Genomic DNA, 21,091 nt, shown 5'->3' on the forward strand with positions numbered 1-21,091 from the left:
TGAAATATTTACTGTTTGTAAAAGTGAAGTTTTGGGGTTATGAAGGGATAGAGGCTGCATTAACCATTTCGAATTGGTGATATTGGTAAAAGTCATCTTTTGTTGAATGAGGAAGGAAGACGCTTAAGGATTTTACGTCTGAATAATGGGAGTGAATTAGCTGGCAAACTATAAGGCAGAATGATTCCATTTTCTTCCTAGAGTTTGATATCAAAAAACAAAGTTCTCACTAATCCCAAAGTGAACGACTAAGAGTTCAGGTTAAAGCACTAACAGTAAAGGTTAAATGATAGAGGCAAGGAAGAGGATTATAAATTGGATATGCAGAATAAAGTATGTTAATAAAGAAATCATTATTCTCAGATTGCTTGAATGAGATTTCAGAGAAGTGATGACACTAATGTTTGGGATGGGGAGAGTCAGGAATGGAGGAGAACGGCTGAGCAGCTCCAGCTTTATCAACAGGTCATACACACAGATGACAGTGCCAGAGCCCTGGCATAGAGAGAGATGATATTGGGGGGTAAGAGTGGAAGGCTTCTATAGTAAATAAAATATGACTGCGTGCACCCTGTCCAAAGTAGAGCATATTAAGATTAGGAACCCAGAGATGGTGACTGAATAATCCTCACTGTCTGTTACACTGAGCTTCTGGCTCTAGATTGGAACTTACAGGTCAGTCTACCCAGTCCCTTTATATAAAGTGAAATGGGTGAAATCCAGAGAAATTGAATGATTCACCTAAATTCCTACAACTAATTACTAACAAAGTTGGAATGAGAAGACAGTCTGCAAGTTTATGTAGTAAAACCCTATTAAAGTTAATCTTAAAGATGTATAGAAACTTTTTTTTTCCTTTAGATAACTAAAATTTTACTGCATGCGTGGTTCTTATCTCTTTCCTGAAAGTACTTATCCTAGGAAAACCATTTAAGTCAAATTACTTTAATAAATCTTTTTTTCCCACTTAGATTTGAGAACATTCAGCGTCATTGGGAACCCATTTCATGATGATCTGAATTAGTAGGAATATCTGTTTATGGCCAAACATTCTTGTGCTTCTAGAGGATCATAATTGTTTCTAGCACAGACTCACATTCTACCAGAAAAATTCCAAAGAAGGCATTAATTTTTATTTTATATCCAAAATCAAGTTTAAAGAAAAAGATATTTTCGATATTAGAGTGAACCCAATTTAGTTTTTCCTCCTATGCAGTTACCCAGGAGAAAACGTCAGTATTCATCATCAGTAGTGCCAGTTTAGCGCAAAAAATTCAGCAACGTGAAAATAGAAACAAACGCATACAGAAATGTGAGTCTTTGTTCTGTAGATGTTTACTTCTCATGAGCTCTTTGTTTTAATTTATATCTTTCGCTTTTAAGGTAAATACAGGTACTTCTCCTTTGTTTTCCCCCCACTGAAATCCTGCTCCATCCTTCACAGCCTTACCTACTTGCTGAATCTTTCTCCAGTTCCATAAATCAGATTTCATTGTGTGTTTCTGAACTATTACAACATATTACTTGTGTATATATTTAACTACTATTTCACTGTGTCTTTTAATGTAGTTTATTTCTGAATTTTTTATCTTCCTTATTAGATCAAGAACCACTGGAAGAGAGAGTATCCATTAATCTTTAGTAGGCCTTCAGCAATTTACATGGAATCCTATGGAATTGAATTAAGCACTTCCACTTTTTTTAGGCTTAGTTTTTCTTCTGTAAAGGCCTTTGAACATTACTCTTTCCTGTCTCCTTTCTTGATGGAGCTCTGCCTCTGCCTAATGTATCACAGGAGACTCTCTGTGAGGCGGCTGGCAGAAGAGCTTATTAACTGTCTCCCTTGAGAGGCTGTACACAGGGCAGCCTGCCAGGAGGCCTCCACAGCCCCTTCATATGTGGAAGAGTTTGGTCACGTGTGCCCCACCTGACACACGACAAGCTCATGTCCTTTCAGGACACAGTCACTGCTCTATGCCTGGAAAACTGCTATAGCCGAGAGAATTCTGATCTCCAGACAGCATACGTGGACTTGAGACCCAGTACTTCCCCTTTGTAGTATATTCTTGGGAAAGTCAATTAATGCTTAAAGTATTGTTAAGAGAATTCAATGAGATAATGCCTGTGCCAACACATGTAAACTATTAAATACATGCAAGACACTTTTAATATTAAACTCCTCAACCGAGGGTTTTACTTATTAGGGAAGATGAATATTTTTCCTGATTCTCACTGAAATCCCAAGTGTAGGGGGGCTAACTCCTTGTAATAAGATATTGCCAAACTAAATATATTTGCTGTACATAGTAGAATGTCAGCAGTCCTATTCTATATGTTTGCCTAAGATAGATCAAGTTAAGCCAATTTAATCTGCTAAAAAAGTCATCCATCCTAGGAAATTTTGATACCTCTAAAATCTCTTATTCAATATGAGAAATCATCTTTTTATCATTGATTATTCATCATTGTAGAAATATGTCAGACTCATCACAAGTACTCACTTTGTATTTTTTTTATTCTAAATGGTAAGCAACATAGCTTTTCTGCTCTAAGCAAAAAGGGAGATAAATTTTCCTGATGCAGATATTTGAAGGTGGAATGATAGTGTGAACTCACACATGAGGATTTCTCTTAGTATTTTTGAAGAAATAATTTAGACATGGTATCCTGGCACACAAAACATAACCCTTACTTGAAACCTGAAGTTACACGAGAAATAACGTTCTTATTTCATTTTTTTTTAAAAAAAAGCTCTTTACATATTTGAAAGCAGCTTTGATATCACCTCAGAATTATTCTTGTCAGATTATTAGAACAAGTTCACTTAACTTTTTTGTACTACATGTAACATGCCTTTTGTGTCTTCATCCAAATTTTTGCCGAAAATTTTGAAAATGAGAGGATTAAGTATGGAATTCCAAGTCATACTTGTCCACTTCCTGACAAATCTCCATCAAACCTTAAATCAAGATCCCATGGCTATCATTGTTCAACCTACAGATCCACTTGCTATAATTCTGTCTAGCTCACTTCATCTCCATTTCTACCAAGTGATTACAATAATGAGTCAAATGACTTGCTGAAATCTTGTTGTATTTATGACCTTCCTCTGATCTATATTTTTTTGGTATTAAAAAAAATCTAGTAAGCTTTTTATTAGAGTATGTTTAGAGGTACTCTTCCATTGATCTCTTGCATTCCTACTCATCTTACTGGGTATGTCAAGAATGCAAGGCCCTGACTGATCTTTACCTAGGCCATTTCTCAGGGATGTGTTTGTTGTGAGCAGCTTCTAGGGATAAGGTAATGTCTCCCTCTCAGACAAAGAGCAGGCTTGCTTACTGCCTGCTATAAAACAGCAGCTTTCCCAGACTCATCGTTCCTCTCCTGAAACACATCCTGCTCTGTGTGCAGGTATCCATCTGGGCTTATCCACAACACCCCCGTGCTGTGCTGTGAGTAATAAAGGTCTTCATCTCTGACCCATGAAAAAGTAGCAGTCTAACTTATTAGCTTATAAATAGGGTGAAGTACTAGATCAAACAAAATATAACACAGAAGAGTACACAAATTGTAGAGCTCAAATTATCACAAAGTATACACTTCCATGGTAACCATTTTCCTGACTTATAGATTAGTTTTGGCTGTTCTTGAACTTTGTATAAATGGAATGAAACCTTTATCTCAGAGGGAGACACTACTGAACTATATACTTAAAAATAGTAAAGATGCTAAATAAATTTTATGTATTTTTTTAACCATAATGAAAATGGTTTTTATTTTAAATTAAAGAAAAAGTCAATTCCTTGGCTTAACTCTTCACTTTTTAAAAAAAAATTATTATATTGGAATAGAGTTGATTAACAATGTTGTGTTAGTTTCAGGTATACAGCAAAGTGATTCACTTATATATATACATGTATCTATTCTTTTTCAAATTATTTTCCTATTTAGGTTATTACAGAGTAGCTGTTCACTTTTTTTTAATGTTTATTTTTTTTAATTTTATTTATTTTCCTTATTTTTTTGCCTGCCTCGGGTCTTAGTTGCAGCACGTGGGATCTTCATTGAGGCGTGCGGGATCTTTCATTGTGGCACTTGGTCTCTTTGTTGCAGTACTTGGGCTTCTCTCTAGTCGTGGCGCGTGGGCTCTGGAGCATGTGGGCTCTGTAGTTTGCGGTACGTAGGCTCTCTTGTTGAGGCGCTCAAGCTCAATAGTTGTGGCGTGCAGGCTTAGTTGCCTCACGGCATGTGGGATCTTAGTTCCCCAACCAGGGACTGAACCCATGTCCCCTGCATTGGAAAGTGTATTCTTTACCACTGGACCACCAGGGAAGTCCCTGTTCACTTTTTATAATGATGTATGTATGCCTCTCTCTCTCTGTCTGTCTCTTTCTTTCTCTTTATGGTTACTGCTTTCTAAGTTCTAAAAAATCTTCACCTTTACCAAGATCACAAAGGTATTTCCTGTGTTTCCTTCTCAGAGCTTTAAACTTTAGGTCTATAGATCACTTGAAATTAATTTTGTGTAGGTGTGAGGTAGAGATTGGGGTCTGTTTTTCCAAGACAGTTATCGAGTTCTTCCACTACCAGTTCTTTAAAATGGTATATGAATTCTTTACCAGAATTTCCTTTTCCCATTGAATTGCTTTGGTGTCTTATGTAGTATATGAATCGGCCATTAAGTAGGTGGGTTTATTTCTCGACTCTGTTCTGTTCCATTGATCTACTTGATTATTCTGAAGCCAAAACATACTCCCTTGACTGTAACTTTATAGTAATTCTTAAAATTGGGTAGTCTGTCTCTTCCCAATTGGCCCTTTTTTTCATCATTATTCTCTATTCTAGATCTTCTGCATTTCCATGTAAAAATTTATAAGCAGCTTGTGAAATCAAACCAAAAAGCCTGCTTGGAACTTGGTTGGGATTGCACTTGATCAGTTTGGGGAGAATTGACTCTTAACACTCAATATTAATCTTCCAATCCATGGACTGGGTATATTGTTCCATTTAATTTGCACTTTTTTAATTTCTCAACAGTGTTTTGTAGTTGTCAGTGTAAAAGTGTAACACATCCCTGTCTAAAAGTATTTCTAAGTATTTTGGTTTTTGATGCTGTTATAAAGGATATTCTGATTTCAGACTATCCCCTCTTTATTCAGCCAGTGCAATTGAAGGTGAATTATAGACAATTAAGATAGCCCCAGGTGGATGAAATGATCAAGAGCTCCTTCAGAAATGAACGATCTCTTACAGAGAGAAGCACTACAGAAAGATACCTGTACTGAGACATGTGGTTCATCTAAAGAATCAAGTGTTATTGACAGTGAGCCAGGAAGTCAGAAGAGTTTCTGCTATACGCTACCTCAGATTTCTGATGACCAATTTTAAAATGTGTATATTTTGTTCTCTGATGAGTGAGGATGGCAGTTAGTACTTGACATGAAAGTAGAGACAGAAACAGTCAGTTAGACTTTGCATAAGTAGCAGACATTGGGTGGGGAGGGTAGAAGGAAATTTGTGATCTCAGTGTAAGTGTGTTTTATGTGTAAATATGATACAGGGGTGATTCAACATATGAAAATCCATAAATGTAAGATACCACATTAACAGAATAAACAACAGAAGTCACAGGATCATCTCAACTGATGCAAGAAAAATATTTGACAAAATTCAACACCTTTTCATGATAAAAACACTCAATAAACTAGGAATAAAAAAATTATTTCAACATGATAAAGATCATATGGAAAAAAGCTCAGGGCTAACATCATACTCTGTGGTGAAAAACTGGAAACTTGTTCCTCTAAGATCAGGAACAAGTTAAAGGTGCCCACTCTTACCACTTCTATTTAACATAGTACTGGAAATCCTATAACAGCACTCAAAAATCAGTTGTGTTATTATACAATAATAATGAACAATCCTAAAAGGAAATTAAGAAAATAATCCCATTCACAATAGCATCAAAAAGAATAAATGGTGTAGGAATAAACTTAACTGAGGAAGTGAAAGACTTGAAAGACTTGTACACTGAAATTATAAAACATTGCTGAAAGAAATTAAGACACACAAAAAATGGAAAGGCATCCTGTGTTTATGAATTGGAAGACTTAATATTGTTAAAATGTTCATACTACTCAATGCAATCTACAGATATGATGCACTCCCTACAAAATCCCAATGGCATTTTTTTGCAGAAATAGAAAAAAAAAAATCCTAAACTTCACATGGGACATCAAAGGACCCAGTATAGCCAAACCATACTATTGAGAAAGAAGTAAAAATTTAGAGGCTTCACACTTCATGATTTCAAAGCCTATTACAAAGCTACAGTAATCAAAACAGTATGATACCAGCACAAAGACAGACAGATAGACCAGTGGAACCAAATAGAGATCCCAGAAGTAAACCCTAACATATACAGTCAAATGATCTTTGACAAGGGTGCCAAGACTACAGAATGGGAAAGGATAGTCTCTTCAATAAACGGTATTGGGAAAACTGTATATCCACTTGCAATTGAGTGAAGATGGACGCTTATCTTACACGTGTACAAAAGTTAACTGAAAATGGATTAAAGACCTAAATGTAAGATGTGAAACTATAAAACTCCTAGAAGAAATAATAGGGGAAAATGTAATGGCATTGAAATGGGCAGTGATTTCTTGGATATGACACCAAAAGCACAGGCAACAAAAGGAAAAATATACACACATAAAATGATACTACATCAAAGTTAAAATCTTCTGCACAGCAAAGGAAGCAGTCAACAGAGTCAAAAAGCAACCTACAGCACAGGGGAGAAAAAATTTGCAAATCATATCAGATAAGGGGTTAATATCCAGAATATATAAAGAATGCCTGTAACTCAATAACAAAACCCAAATATCTCAATTAAAAAATGGGCAAAGGACTTAAATATACATTTTTCTAAAGAGATAAACAAATAGCCAACAAGCATATGAAAAGATGCTCAGTATCACTAATCATCAGGAAAATGCAAATAAAAACCATAAAGAGATATTACCTCACACCCATTGGGATGGTCACTGTCAAAAAACAAGACAAACAACCCAGAAAATAATGGGTGTTGGCAAGGATGTGGAGAATTTGAACGCCTTGTGCACTGTTGGTAAATTGGGACAGCCACTATGGAAAAGAGCATGGAGATTCTTCAAAAAATTAAAAATAGAACTCCAATAATGATCCACCAATTCAACTTCTCTATATATATCCAAAAGAATGGAACAGGATCTTGAAGAGATATTTGCACACCTACATGCATTGCAGCATTATTCACAATAGTCCAGAGGTGGAAACAACCTACATGTCCATCATTGGGTGACTGGATTAAGAAAATGTGCCATGTACATACAATGGAATATTCTTCAGCCTTAAAGAAAGAAGAAAATCCTGTCAAAATCTGCAACATGGATGAAACTTAATGACATTATGTTAGGTGAAATAAGCCAATCACAAAAAGACAAATACTGTATAATTCCACTTTATATGAGGTATCTAAAGTTATCAAACTCATAGAGACAGAAAATAGGATGGTGATTGCCACGCGCTGTTTGGAGGGGGAAACAGAGTTGGTCATTAGGTACATAGAGTTTCAGTCATGCAAGATGAGAAGGTTCTAGAGCTCTGTTGTACAATATTGTGAATATAGTTAACAGTATTAGGGCTTCCCTGGTGGCGCAGTGGTTGAGAGTCTGCCTGCCAATGCAGGGGACACGGGTTCGAGCCCTGGTCTGGGAAGATCCCACATGCCACGGAGCAACTGGGCCCGTGAGCCACAATTACTGAGCCTGCGCGTCTGGAGCCTGTGCTCCGCAACAAGAGAGGCCGCGATGGTGAGAGGCCCGCGCACCGCGATGAAGAGTGGTCCCCGCTTGCCGCAACTGGAGAAAGCCCTCGCACAGAAGCGAAGACTCAACACAGTCATAAATAAATAAATAAATAAAATAAAAAGAACGTGAATTTCTAAAAAAAAAAAAAAACAGTATTATACTATACACTTAAAATTACGAGGATAAATTTGAGGGTTTTTTTCCACAACTTCCTAAAAAGTGAAAAAGGAGACTCTTTTTTTCTGATTTTTCCTTAATGCTGACATTCCAAACTCTTTGCTGCAATGTGTTCTTTAAAAGTATATTTTAAAGTAATAATTTTTATTTTGATAGAAAGTTTCATAATTTGTGAATGTATTTCTGATCAAAACCTTTGCATAAATTCTGACCATATCCAACAAAAATGTGTAAATGTGAAGATATAAATATATGTTTCTAATTATTTTAGATAACAAGATTATGTAATAGGTCTTAATAAAGTAGTCACTGATATCATTGATTTGGGGAATATAATGTCTCTAAAATATCTAGCCTATGATAAATTCAATTTCTAAAAATATTGCTAGCTTTTTTAACATTTTTCCCTTATTAAATGTAAACGTACTTTTGGATTTGTCTTTTTATCCCTCATCTCTTTAAAAATCTAAGGAAGCTTGAATTGATGCCTTTTTCTTTTTCTCTGCATTTTTCCTGTACTAGATAGAGATATCAAAATAAGCATTCCATTGAATTTTTTATTTAGAAAAAATGCCATTGTAGCATCTAAGTATTTAAAGGGTATTCCAGGAGCCAGCATCTTTATACACCATCTTCCTGTCCATTCTTTATATTTTATATCAAAGGCAGCTTTGAGGGGCATAAGAAGCCACAAATAGAAAAGTAAGTCGTTTGGCCCGAAAGCAGGGAGAGACGGACTGTGGAATTTCTTTGTCTTGATGGCAGACAGTGCGTTGTGGCTGGGGAGGATGGCGGGGGATTTGTGATCTCGCTCTATGTATGTTTTCGTGTGTAACTATGTGTGTCAGCCTTAGGACACAAAATTAATTGGTGAATCTGCCTTTTCAGCTTCCTTTTTTGAGCATTAAAAAATAGCACTATTGAGCCCTCATGCAAAAAACACACAGTGAAAAGTAAAATCTTGGTTCAAAGTAGCCAAAGCAATCATAAGAACCTTTGAATGAAAGGGACTACAGCTATATGGAATACTGAGTAATATCTTAAGACAAGAGTCAGCAAACTTTTTCTATAAAGGGCCAGATAGTAAAATGTTTAGGCATCAGTCTCTTGTCACAACTCTGGCATCATAGCTTGAAAGCATCTGTAGATAGTATGTAAAGGAACGAGTGTGGTGGTTTTCCAATAAAACTTTATTTACAAAAACAGGCAGTGGGCTGACTTTGGCCTCTAGGCCATAGTTTGCAGACACTTGCCTTAGAATTTCAATTATATCACCAAAATCACCAGCTTAAGAATAAAAGGTCAATTCAGTTCCCTCCCCCACAATATGAAAAAGCTGATTATCTCCAGAGTACTTTCTGGAAACTGACATTCTGATGGTTTGTGAAAGTTGACTCTGGTATCTGTCCTGGCAGATCACATAATGTCTAGCAATATTGTAGCTGGTGCCCCTTGAACCAGCAAGTTAAAAATACTGTGAAATGCACTCTTTTATTTCATAGAACTGTTATCATGACCCTTAGGGAGTTATGTTCTCGGAGATCATCTACAAAGGAGAAATGCAAAAGGTCCCGGTACTCTGCAGTGCTGGCAGAGCATGGCTATTAGGAAACCTCATCTGAAAAGACTAATGTCATGTATTAATCTAAACTGGGAAAACCACACACTCAGCTCTGCCTTTGGCCCAGCCGAACTACGTTACTTAGGTAGCAAGCTGTTCATAAGGTGCATCTTTAAAAAGAACATGATGGTATCAGAAAAGCCAGTATATTCTTGGAGTCACTTTCAGTTTTTCAGTGTTTCATGTTTCTCATCTTTCCCCACAGACTGACCAATGTCTAGCTTTAGTACAGAGTCTTTTCAGATCTAATGCTTTTGTCTTTTTTTTGGGGGGGGGGGGAGGCAGATAATTCTTAGTATAAGCCCTCATCACCTCGATTAACAACTCACACGTTCTCCCAGCTAATCTCTCTTTCTGTGAAATCCATCTCTCCTAAGTATAACCTACATGTACCGGTCAGTATTCTCTGCTTCAGTGTTTGATGAATCCTTTCTTCTTCAAGAACTTGTTTTGGCTTACCTCCTATTATATAAAACCTATTCTGTGTCTCATTGGGTAAAAGTTGAATCAGCATTCATTGTTTATGATTATCATATAGATTTTTTCCCCTTATTTTTGATGGGCTGGCTAACAGTCAAAACTCTATTGACTTAAACAAAGGTTTATTTTTGTTTTAAGTAAGAACTCTGAACAATGACATAAATGGAGCCCCCATAATAGCTCTCTATAATTTAATAGTTGCTTTGATTACGATCCTATTTTAAATGTATAAGTGAATACAACTAAACCAAACTTCTCAGGAAGAAATTGATATCCCAAAAAACAAGGGTAATGAATTATACATTTTATATATCACTAGGGACTAGTATCTCTTAGTTTAATAACCTTTGAAGTTGTTTGAAGATAAATTAAGATCTCTACATGATTCAATGACAAGAAGTCATTAGTGGTATGGCCCTGATGATCCCTTTTCTCAAATGACAAATTGATAAATTAGTATTCTTGTTTACATAATAACCTCTCCGAGTTTGTTTAATATGATCAGTTCCTCAGAGTCCCATTAATACTGAAAGAACAGGTAGGATCAGATTTTCACAGCACAGAGTAAGAAATCTTGGAGGAAGAGCTGCTGAGAATAAAATGGTCTTTTATCCTCTTACTAAAAGTTGGCTGCAAACAAAATAAAGCACTTCTATTTATTATTTCCTAATTGTTCCAGACATTTATATATATATGTGTATATATATGTACACATATATATATATATTATCTTTTTAATTCTCAAGGTCTTCTAGTATAGATACTATTTTATCCATAAGGAATCATTGAGTGCTAATACGGGAGGTATATCAAAAAACTTACAGAGCTTGTATTCGTTCACTTAATTGGAAAATCTAGAGGGAAATCACTCTTGAGGCAGTATGTGATCCAGTGGATCAAGCATGTCACCAAAAAGTATTCTTTTTCCTTTACTCTTTCTGCTTTCCATGGTGATAGCTTCATCCCAAGGCTGCTAGTCTCTGTGGTGCTACATGCTGTCCTGTACACTTCCACTTGCAGAGAATACTTCTTTCCTGGTACTTCTCTCAAAAAAAAAAAAAAAGTTTATTTCACCCTTTAAAGTATCTCCTTGTATCTCAGTGACCTAAATTAAACTATGTGCCTATCCCCGAGCCAGTCACTGGGAAATGGACTCCATTGATTGGGGTAAGCAAATCTAGGATCACCTTTATTGTTGAGGTGAGGTAAATACTTTCCAAAATGGGAGAAGGGCAGTCTCCTAAAGGAAATTGAGGTGAATGAGGGAAAGTTGATGTGCGACAAACAACCAGTCCCTGCTACAACTCTTCCTTATTTTATATGCAAAATAACTTCAACAAAAATAATGATAAGTTGTAGTGTTTATTGTGTGTACCATGTGCTAGGCATATGCTTAGTGCTTTAGATACATTTTAGTCTTCAAAACCATCTTGAGAAATAAAAGGAATTAATCCTTATGTTTTAAAGAAGTTTAGAGAGATTGAACAACTTACCCCAGGTCACATAGCTAATCATGTAACCAAAAGTGGGGTCCGCCTGCTCGCCGCTCAAAAGCCAATAAAGAGGCCAGGTTGGGGGAAAGGAAAGTTTGCTTTATTTTGGATGCCAGCAACCAGGGTGGACACCTGTCCAAAGGCCGACTTCCCCCACCCGCCGCCCCGACCATCAGGGGGCAAGAGCTTTTATAGACAGAGGGAGGGGGCTACATGCAGAAGCAATACAGTCAGCTCTGACAGTCATCCTGAAATTGGTCATCGGTAGTCTGACAGTGTCATCTTGATTGTCCTAGGTACAGTTAATCTTCAGTTCCAGGTTCGGTTTGTTTCCATTTCTTTGAGGCCAATTCTCGGAATTGCGGCAGCTTATGTCATGGCCACAGCCTAGCCATCATGTAGTTAACTTCTTCCACCTGGTGGCGGTTTCAGTATCTATAAGACGGCTCACAGGATACGGCTCAGAATATTATCTATAGCCCTTAAGGAGGAACTAAAGGTCCTCGACTATGCTTAATGACTAAACTATTATTATTTGGTCTCCTTTGACTGTTTCCTCTGTTTCTGCATTTTCTCACTTCTCTGATTAAACTTATTCTTTAGCTAAAGTTTTTCCACAGACAAAAGGCAGGCTGAGGACATGGGGTGAGGGGGGCTGGGCAAGGACCATAGGGCCTGCTCCGTTTCAGTCAGACCTAGATCAGCACGACTTCAATATCCATGTTCCTTTCACCATGTAATGCTGCCTTGTGAGTAAACTAAAAGTTGGCTATAAAAACATGCTAAGAATTGTCTTAGAAATTCATCACTGGTGAAGAATTCTAGAAAATAATCCATCCTGTCTTGGTTTAATGTGCCATACAGAAATAAGCTTTGGTAAGACAGCTACAAAGGGGGAGTTATTATCTTGTTTTACCCAGTTATGAACACCACCATCTTATTGCAATGGTCAGGTGGGGTACTCTAGCTACACACATACACACATACATATACAAACATGTATACACATGTGCTGCATATATGATTCTTGTATGTATCACACATTCTAAGAGAGGTTCTTTAAACTTCCACAGTGAAAATGACAAAAGAATGAGTTCAAAGAAACAGACACTATCTTCTACAGTAACCTTACAGTGAATACTAAAGATCGTATCATCTGATGTCAGTCTCCAGTTCTTCTTCACTAAATGATAATAATCAAGTACAGTCCCCACGGAAATGTTTCTGGCCCAGTCTGAATTATTTTCTTGGTATCCTAGCTTTAGTCTCATAGTCTGTCCTTTGGAGAGTTTACTTTTTGCTTCAGGGTCCTTAATGCCTACACTTGCCCAAGGCTTAGGCTTTCCATACTGAATCCTAGTTATTTAATTTTTTTCCTGAAGACCTTGCTTCTCGACAGTGTTCTGCAGTTAGCTGAGTAGGGCTGTGGAATGGTGCAGCTCTGCTACTTTACTAAAGATCACTGTGTCTGTGGCATGAATAACTATAAATTGGAAATAAATTAAAATTTACTTTAATGATTTAGTGATTTTAAGCAAGAAGTTTCTCAAAGGTAGAAATAGTCTTGGATTAACTAAGGGACAATCAGATACCCTTTGTCTGTATCTTTGGCTGTGTCACAGTATTCTGAAATAGCTGTATCTAACTCTACCTTCCTAGTACTTTATCTTTATTGACTTGGCATCACTTTTCAGCCAATTTTTAATTCTATTTAAGTGTTGTCTTCTCTTTGTTTATTAATCTAGTGTGCATTTGTTGGTTTACAGTCTTATCTATTAAGGATTGCTTCTTTACAAATTATTTTTGTAAATGATGCAGTTTGTAAGGCAGTGGTGTTACAGAAGCATCTATCAAGATGAGCTCAGAGTCTTAAATGTACTAAGTTTTATTGTTGGAATCTAAAGAATTTTATGGCATCTGTCAGGTGCCATTGATAAGAGATGTAATGTCATCCTTTTCTAAACATTATTTTAACATTTAACAAGTACTTGAAAAGCATAGTTCTAACCATTGGAGAAAAACTAAGGAAGAAATGTTTAAAATGAATAAAAAATTTCTTGAGTAGCTTGTCTTCATGCTTATTGAGGTATTATTACATGCTAGACAGCCTGTGGTGGGCACTGAAATTAGCATACTGAACAACAGAAGCGCAATTCTCTTCACAGGATTTACAGGCTGGGCCGGGGATTGGGGTATGAAGAGGATTATGTGAAAGACTAATTTAAAAAGAGCAGGAGGCAGAAGGAAAAGTGCTGAATGTGAGCTAGTTTTGGAAAGAAATAATATTAGGATTCCGCAGAACACTGGGGTTATGTCATATGCTGCTTTAATCAAATTGCAGAAAAGATTTTTTCATTTGAAAGTTATTCCATAGCTTAGAAAAAATGCTATGTGGTTTCAAGACCAGAAGGGTGCACTTTTTCTAAACTAGGCCAATGTATATCTAACAAAATAATTAATATATGTGAATATTGGTCCAGGAAGTAACTTGAACTAAATATTGATTTCAAGTCCATTTTAATAGACATTTTTTGTACCTATTAAAGTTGAGAAATTAGTGGTAATTTTGCTGTTTACTGTTGCATTTAGGTGTTTTTGTTTTTGTTTCCGAAAATTAAGTCAAGCTTGATAGAAGCTATTTCAGTAATGTTCATAGTAATAAATTTGATATTCTCTTTAAAAGAACAGAAAAAAAAGTAAATTATCTGATACCATTAAGATTATTTTTAAAGCATATAGCTTAGTGATTTTGCAAATAGTCCACCTAAATTTGTGTAATACTGATTTGTGAATAGGAGAAGAGATTAGAAAAAGAGAACTTTCTAAGGGGAGTTAGGTGTTTATTTTCTAGGTATTCTCATTAAAGAAAAAGCCATTAAGTCTTCATCTCTAGAGTTGTTCTATTTAAGGAGGCCTAGGTCCCTGGTGAAGAGGATCAAAAGCATCAGGAAATGACAATTAAAATGTTAATCCCTCTTGCAAAATTCTGGCTTAATATCGGAGGGCCTAATAGAAAGAGAAAGTAGGGATGAGTGTTTTTAGAGAATGTTCATTCTAATATACTTTAACTTGGTTTTCTTTTGTTTTGTTTAATAATACAATACATTACACTATACATTAACAAGGAAATTGTTTAATGCCATGCTGTTAGTGAATGCACAGTGTAAGGCTACCCTATTTAACATGGTTGTCACTGGCCATATGTGGCTCCTGGGCTCTTGAATTTTTGAAATGTATCTAGTGCTTCTAAAAAACTGAATTTTGAATTTCATTTAATTTTAATTGATTTAAATTTTAAAATTTAATTTAATTTCCAATAACATGATTCAGTTATTAGAAAAGGGTAAGTATATTTGGAACAACCTAGGTATGTGAGTCTACTTTTTTAACCGTAAATTTGATGAAATCTAAATTACAGATCAAATACTTCAGATGGAAATGTGCATCTAAATTGGGATGTCCCATACATGTAAAATACACAACATATTTTAAAGACTTAGGATGATAAAATGTAAAATATGTCCACAGTAATTTTGTAATGATACATGTTGATTTAATAATATTTTATATATATTGGGCTAAAGAAAAAACATACTATTTCAGTCACTTTCACCTTTTTATTGTTGTTACTTTTTAAAATGTGGCTACCGGTATATTTAAAATTACTATGTGGCTTGCATTACATTTTTTTTGGACCATGCCGTTTTATGGAGTTTCTCTAAGTCATCACTGGAATTCATTTGATGCACAAACATGCAATCTGACTCAGCAACTAAATCTTATCAAAATCATAGCCTTCTTTTTTTTTTTTCCTGTCTGACTCTACTATTAGTGATGGTGTTGTTAATAATCTCAATTTTTTAAGCAGTCACTGAATCTGATAACTAATTCGATATCATATACTTTTTTAACTCATAATAATTGTAATCTTTTATTTGGTATTAGAGAAAATAAAATTTCTTAAAAAATTTTATCCAGGCAAATTGGTGAGAAATTGTGACAGAGGAAGAAGTATGACTTTGAATATTATTATGTGTTGGGTAATATACAGCGTGAAGCACTTAAAGTACTTAAACTGCATCTAAGAAAATTCATGGTGTCTGCTTTCTAATAAGATGTGTTCTTTTCATATTTTCTTTTATCCTCACCTTAAATGAAATGAGCAAAAGGTATGGTTAAATGTGTAATGCTTTTTGTTCTGTCAGGTATCTCTAATAGGTGATAAATATGACTTTCATCATGATCTTGTCTCATTGTTCACCTTTCAATTCTTCTAGGAGGTGATTTCCTCTCCTTTCTGAGAAAGAAGAAGGATGAAATAAAACTCAAACAATTAGTGAAATTTTCATTAGATGCTGCTTCTGGTATGGCCTATCTTGAGAGTAAAAACTGTATACACAGGTAAGGAGAATATTTTTTAAACATTTTCCAGTTTTATTAATAGGGTATTAGAAAACTGATATACTTGCTATCATAAAGCAGTGAATTTCTTTCACAAAACATGTATTTTCTTGTTGGTTTTCATATTTTGTGTGAAAGCATTCTTTGACAGTTGCTTACTTAGTTTACAGAAACACTTGTTTTCTGTCTTCCTGAGGTAAGTATACCTCATTAGACAATGACTTACTAATTAAAATTTGTTTTATTATAATCATGAATAGCATAGTGATAAGATATACCACAAGTTAGTAGTATAAGCAGCTACAAACTTAACAGCCAAATAAGATTGTTTCATGTGTTACTTATTCTCCTTTTTCAAAGAAATTACTTATAAAATTACAGAAAATCCTACTGGTAAAACAATTCATGACAGTGAATTTGGCCAAGGGTAAAAGATTTGAGCACACTAGTTATTTCAAAGGAGATTTTAGCAAACTTTCTCTAATTATATCAAGACCAGCAACTTGGTTTTAATGCTTTATAGATTGTGGTTTTAGCTGCTTGTAGCTGAAAGTAATCTTCTTTTGCTAAGTGTGAATACAAATTAAGATCTCTTGCAGAATTCATGTCAGATCCTAAATATGGCTAAGTGTATATAAGCAAAATAAAGTGGGGGATTTGATGTAGTTTTTATTTGCTTGAAACAGCACATGTACTGTTTAACGTGGGGAGGGTTCATTGTCAGATTGAACCATTGTGAACTTGAAGCTGGTTGGTTATAGAGGTATATTTTTCTCTCATGTGTTTCATTATGCAGCCTTTGACTTCATCTTCTTGTGAGGTTGTACAACATAGAATTGCAGCAGAACAAAGTTATATGCACCTGAAATATACATTTATTTGATCTCAATGAATATTTTTTACTTAATTCCCCCCCCCCCAAATTTTGCTTAGTGTTCAGTTTTATTCTGAAACTAAAATTATGGCTTATGTTTCAAATATGGTTCAACAGTCACATGTGTTTTAAAATACATTTCAATAAGGATACTATTTTTCTGGAAATTAAAACAACTAAAACTAAGCTACTATCATATTCCTGTTTTACTTTCTATGAATATAGACTATATTTACTTTCAATGAATGTAGATCAAATCACATTGTAATAGATATTTGTGAAGACTAAAAAAATTGATTTTGGACAAGAATTGCATTATCACTAATTTCATTACTTCATGTTAAAAGTAACAATTAAGGATTTTGCCCTTTATTTAGAGAAAACCTATAATTTTGATTGCTCAGGTGTTAAAGCTACTTTGGGTATCACATTCTCTACTGCAGTTTTTCTCGTGTCTCAGATTTTTTTTTTAAACTCTTAGACTATTTATGGCTTTAAGCCATAATAAATACACATTCTTGAAACTGTTTTAATGTCAGTTACCAGTAACAGTCTTTAATTTCTGGTGTGTTGTGGTTGAGGGAACTGTTGTTTCAATTTCTTGCTGCCTTAGTGATTGCTTTCCTTGCAAATGGATGATTGTATTTTTTTAAGTGCCTCTATCATGAGAATTGAAACAATTCTAAATTGCCGATGGCAGTTAGCTTTTAAAAATTTATCCCACTTACAGAATCATAATATTATCTGCTGTAATTTTATTTTCCCATTTTGGTTTTTAAGAATTTTCATGCATTTCCAAATGTTTGAAAGTCAACCCGCGCTTGACCACATATCCTAGAAGGTTGTACATAGTCCTGTACTATTTGCCTGGGGGTAAGGTTCCTGATTGAACATCTTGAACAGTGTTGCTGAGAGCAGGTTTGACAAATAGGTTTCAGTGCCGACTTTCAGTGATTGGTAGTGGCTGTCTGTGTTGTGCATTGAGAAGGATTCCAGGATCAGTGACAGAGTCCAGTGATCGATTAGTCACATCTGTCAGGGTGCTGATAAGCATTAACACAAAAACTCCAAATTTGTCATGTCACATAGAATATTTTCTTTTTGTCTTTATTTTCATAAATACATTTTTGATATGATTTTCCTTACTAGCTATATTATAACAACAATATAATATTTTTCTATAATCACTTCCACTGATACCTCCTAAACTATATGCTATTCTTATTTCTCTTGTTAATCATGATTACTGGATGAATTTCATGATATCTCTAGCCAGTGATCTTTTTGTTCCTCTTCAATCTTAACGTAAATGTTCTTTTGGATGAATTCAATTTTTTTCTCTTCCTTTTTGGTACCTCACCAATACATGACTCTATATTGAGAAAGTAAATCATTCTTTGTGTTGAATTTTTTATGGAAGTGACTTGTGCTACAGAACTGTGTTCCTCTGTGTCATTCTGTGGAACTATTTCTGTGGTAGCAGTAGTAATTGCAGTGGAGTTTTAATTGATTTATATTTAATAGATATACTCAAGGCATGTTATACGTTTTTTTCTCCTAAGAAATATCATACATATATTTATGTAGTGTAAATATAACAAATATATAAATACTATATATGTATATATTATACACTACAGTGAAAAGTATTTTTCCTCATTGGAAAAATTTCTAGTAAGGTATTTCAAAATTTAATTAAAGTTTCTAAAACGTGATTAAAAGTTTCCTTTCATTTTTCAAGTAATGAAGAAAGGCCCCAAGCCCCATTCATGACAACCCAAAATATATGTATGTCTATGAATTCTAAAGTCTTTGTCCTACAAATCAAAGCAAAAAAATTTAAATATGCTTTAAATTTTATATGAACTTATACATTGTATCCTGTTCACTGATTCCAGGTCACTGGAATTCAGAACTTGAAAATACTTCTAATTGAATCTCTCCAGAATATTATCTTAACTTTTGGGGGACGCATTCTCTTTCTTTAGCTTTGTTGTATTGTTTTGATTACTATGAGAAGAGCAGAGCAATGTTTCATTAAAGATAAACAAGTATGACAGCTATAAAATGGAAACAAATAATTGCATAAAGAAATGGCATGCTTTTTTGGAAAGTGTTCTTGTTGTAATTTCCATTTCACTTCCAGGAGTGTTCTCTTGATTCACTAAGTTTCTAATTGAAACTATTTCTGCTTATAATTTGAGAGTGTTGGATATTTTGTGTTTCAATTTAGTTGTAATCAACCCTGTTTTCTTTATAATTATTCTATAAGCCAATGTGAAATTTTCTTTCCTACTTGTACTTCATACAAATATTTGAAGTACACTGATAAACTTTGCAGGGGTGTGTTTACTTACAGTGGCATGTTATTAGATCGCTAGGTGTCACTCTGGAAAAAGTATTAAACCTGATGATTCTTGATGTTAAGTGGATTGAGGTTTGACATTATATTAGATTTAAATGGTAACGGTGTTTATGGTTTTATTGCTGATGAGTTCTACTGCAAGATTTATTTTTATTTGGGTTTATTCTTAAAAATTGGTTTTGTGCCATGTATTTTATTTGTCCATGGAAAGTAAAGGGAGGATAAACTCTTGATTGCCATGTATTTGAGTTAAAGACCATAATCTATTGGGAGTCTTGGAAGCATTTCTTCATTTCATGATATTGTATGTCATTGTCAATGCCAGAAAAAGTATCTTGGGAGAGGTACTATAGAATATGATTTCTGTTTCTATTTTAACTCTTGTACTGATTCCTCTTCATTTTTGATTACTCTACCACAGTGATGTTTCTTTGTTATGGAGTAAGATTAATAACTCTACAAATGAAAATATATAAGACTGCAAATATTTTATTGTTTGCTAAATGTTTTGCTTATCCATTGAGAGCAATGATATTTCTGGCACTTCAGAAACGTGAACATTAGCTTATTCTTTGCCAGGATGATAGCAATATGAGAATCATGATCCCTGCCTTCAGATGGATGTAACAGAAAATAATAATAATGCAAAGAGATTATCAGTTTAGTGACAATGTGTACAAGATACCATGGGAGTAATATCAAGAGGGTCTAATATGACCTGTCAGTATGGGAGCTATGGTGGGGAGTAATCAGGGAAAGTTTTGCAGATGATACTGTTTGAGTGAGACTTGAGTGTATCATTGACTAGAAGGGGAAAGAATTTTCTAGCTGAAGCAAAGTTGAAAGCAAAGTTACGTTTTTCATGAGAAAGCATGACAATCATGGAACTACAAAGAGTATAATACTATCAAAATGGGAAGACCAAGGAACATTGGGCTGAGCCAGATAAACAGGGTCTTTCTTTCCAAGGGCCATGTATACCCTTTAATTTGGCTAAACTTGGGAATATCTAGCCATACATTCAGATAATTTTAAGACAGTTAGAAGTCTGTGGTTTTTAACTGGAAAAGGAAAGTAATTTGAACAAAATTTACAGAATCTTGAAAAATGTATAATCTTGTGAAAAGGTGTAGGTATGGGACCAATTTTATTTTTAAGTTTCATTGGAAAAACAATTTAAGAAAGCTAAGATTGCCCAGAAAGGAACAATATTACATTTCACTTAGATATGTTCCAGAAGAAGATTATTTCATACAGTGATTTCTGATAAGGTTTAGGCATGTGTACTTTTTAAGATAAATGTAAGATGTAGCTTCTGTCTTATTTTTGTTGTTTGTGATTTCATATTTTATGAAGCTAAAGATTTGGTATGATATTGATCATTTACATTTTTCCCTTGAAAATGGAAACTCTCTTGAAAGTTTTCTTTATTTTTTAAATGCAACTGACTAGCATCTGAGTTCTTCCTAAACGTTGAATGTAGTGGAAAAGTATTCTTGTGCTTAATGTATCTGCATATTTTCTTCAGTGTTTTTGAACGTTTCATCTTTTCTGTGTCTTATGATCCGCCATATATTTAATAAAAGGGACCTTAAGATCAGTTTACAGATTAAGTAATTGAGGCCGAGAAAGATTAAACGAAGGTCACCTAGAGAATTAGTGGCAGGGCCACTGTTAGTTCTTGGATGTGCTGACTTCATTATGACACATTCCCATTCCAGTGTTTTGTTCTGTCTCATCAAGTATTCATGAACCTAACAGCTGACATTTATTGATTACTTACTGAGTACCAGGCGTTATGCTAATTAAGTGCTTTTGATTCAA

The 21,091-nt window shown here is 34.7% G+C and overlaps 1 protein-coding gene across 8 annotated transcripts in view; it reads left to right on the forward strand.

Moving 5' to 3' along the window:
* The window catches only part of FER (FER tyrosine kinase), a 462,076-nt gene that overhangs the window by 342,401 nt on the left and 98,584 nt on the right, over positions 1 to 21,091 (forward strand). For all 8 annotated transcript variants that reach the window (XM_068535703.1, XM_068535705.1, XM_068535706.1 and 5 more), the window contains one exon: positions 15,905 to 16,028. In XM_068535703.1, coding sequence (XP_068391804.1) covers positions 15,905 to 16,028 — 124 coding nt within the window. The remainder of the gene's footprint in view (positions 1 to 15,904; positions 16,029 to 21,091) is intronic.

The sequence above is a fragment of the Eschrichtius robustus genome, chromosome 2 (assembly GCF_028021215.1).
Source record: "Eschrichtius robustus isolate mEscRob2 chromosome 2, mEscRob2.pri, whole genome shotgun sequence".
NCBI lineage: Eukaryota > Metazoa > Chordata > Mammalia > Artiodactyla > Eschrichtiidae > Eschrichtius > Eschrichtius robustus.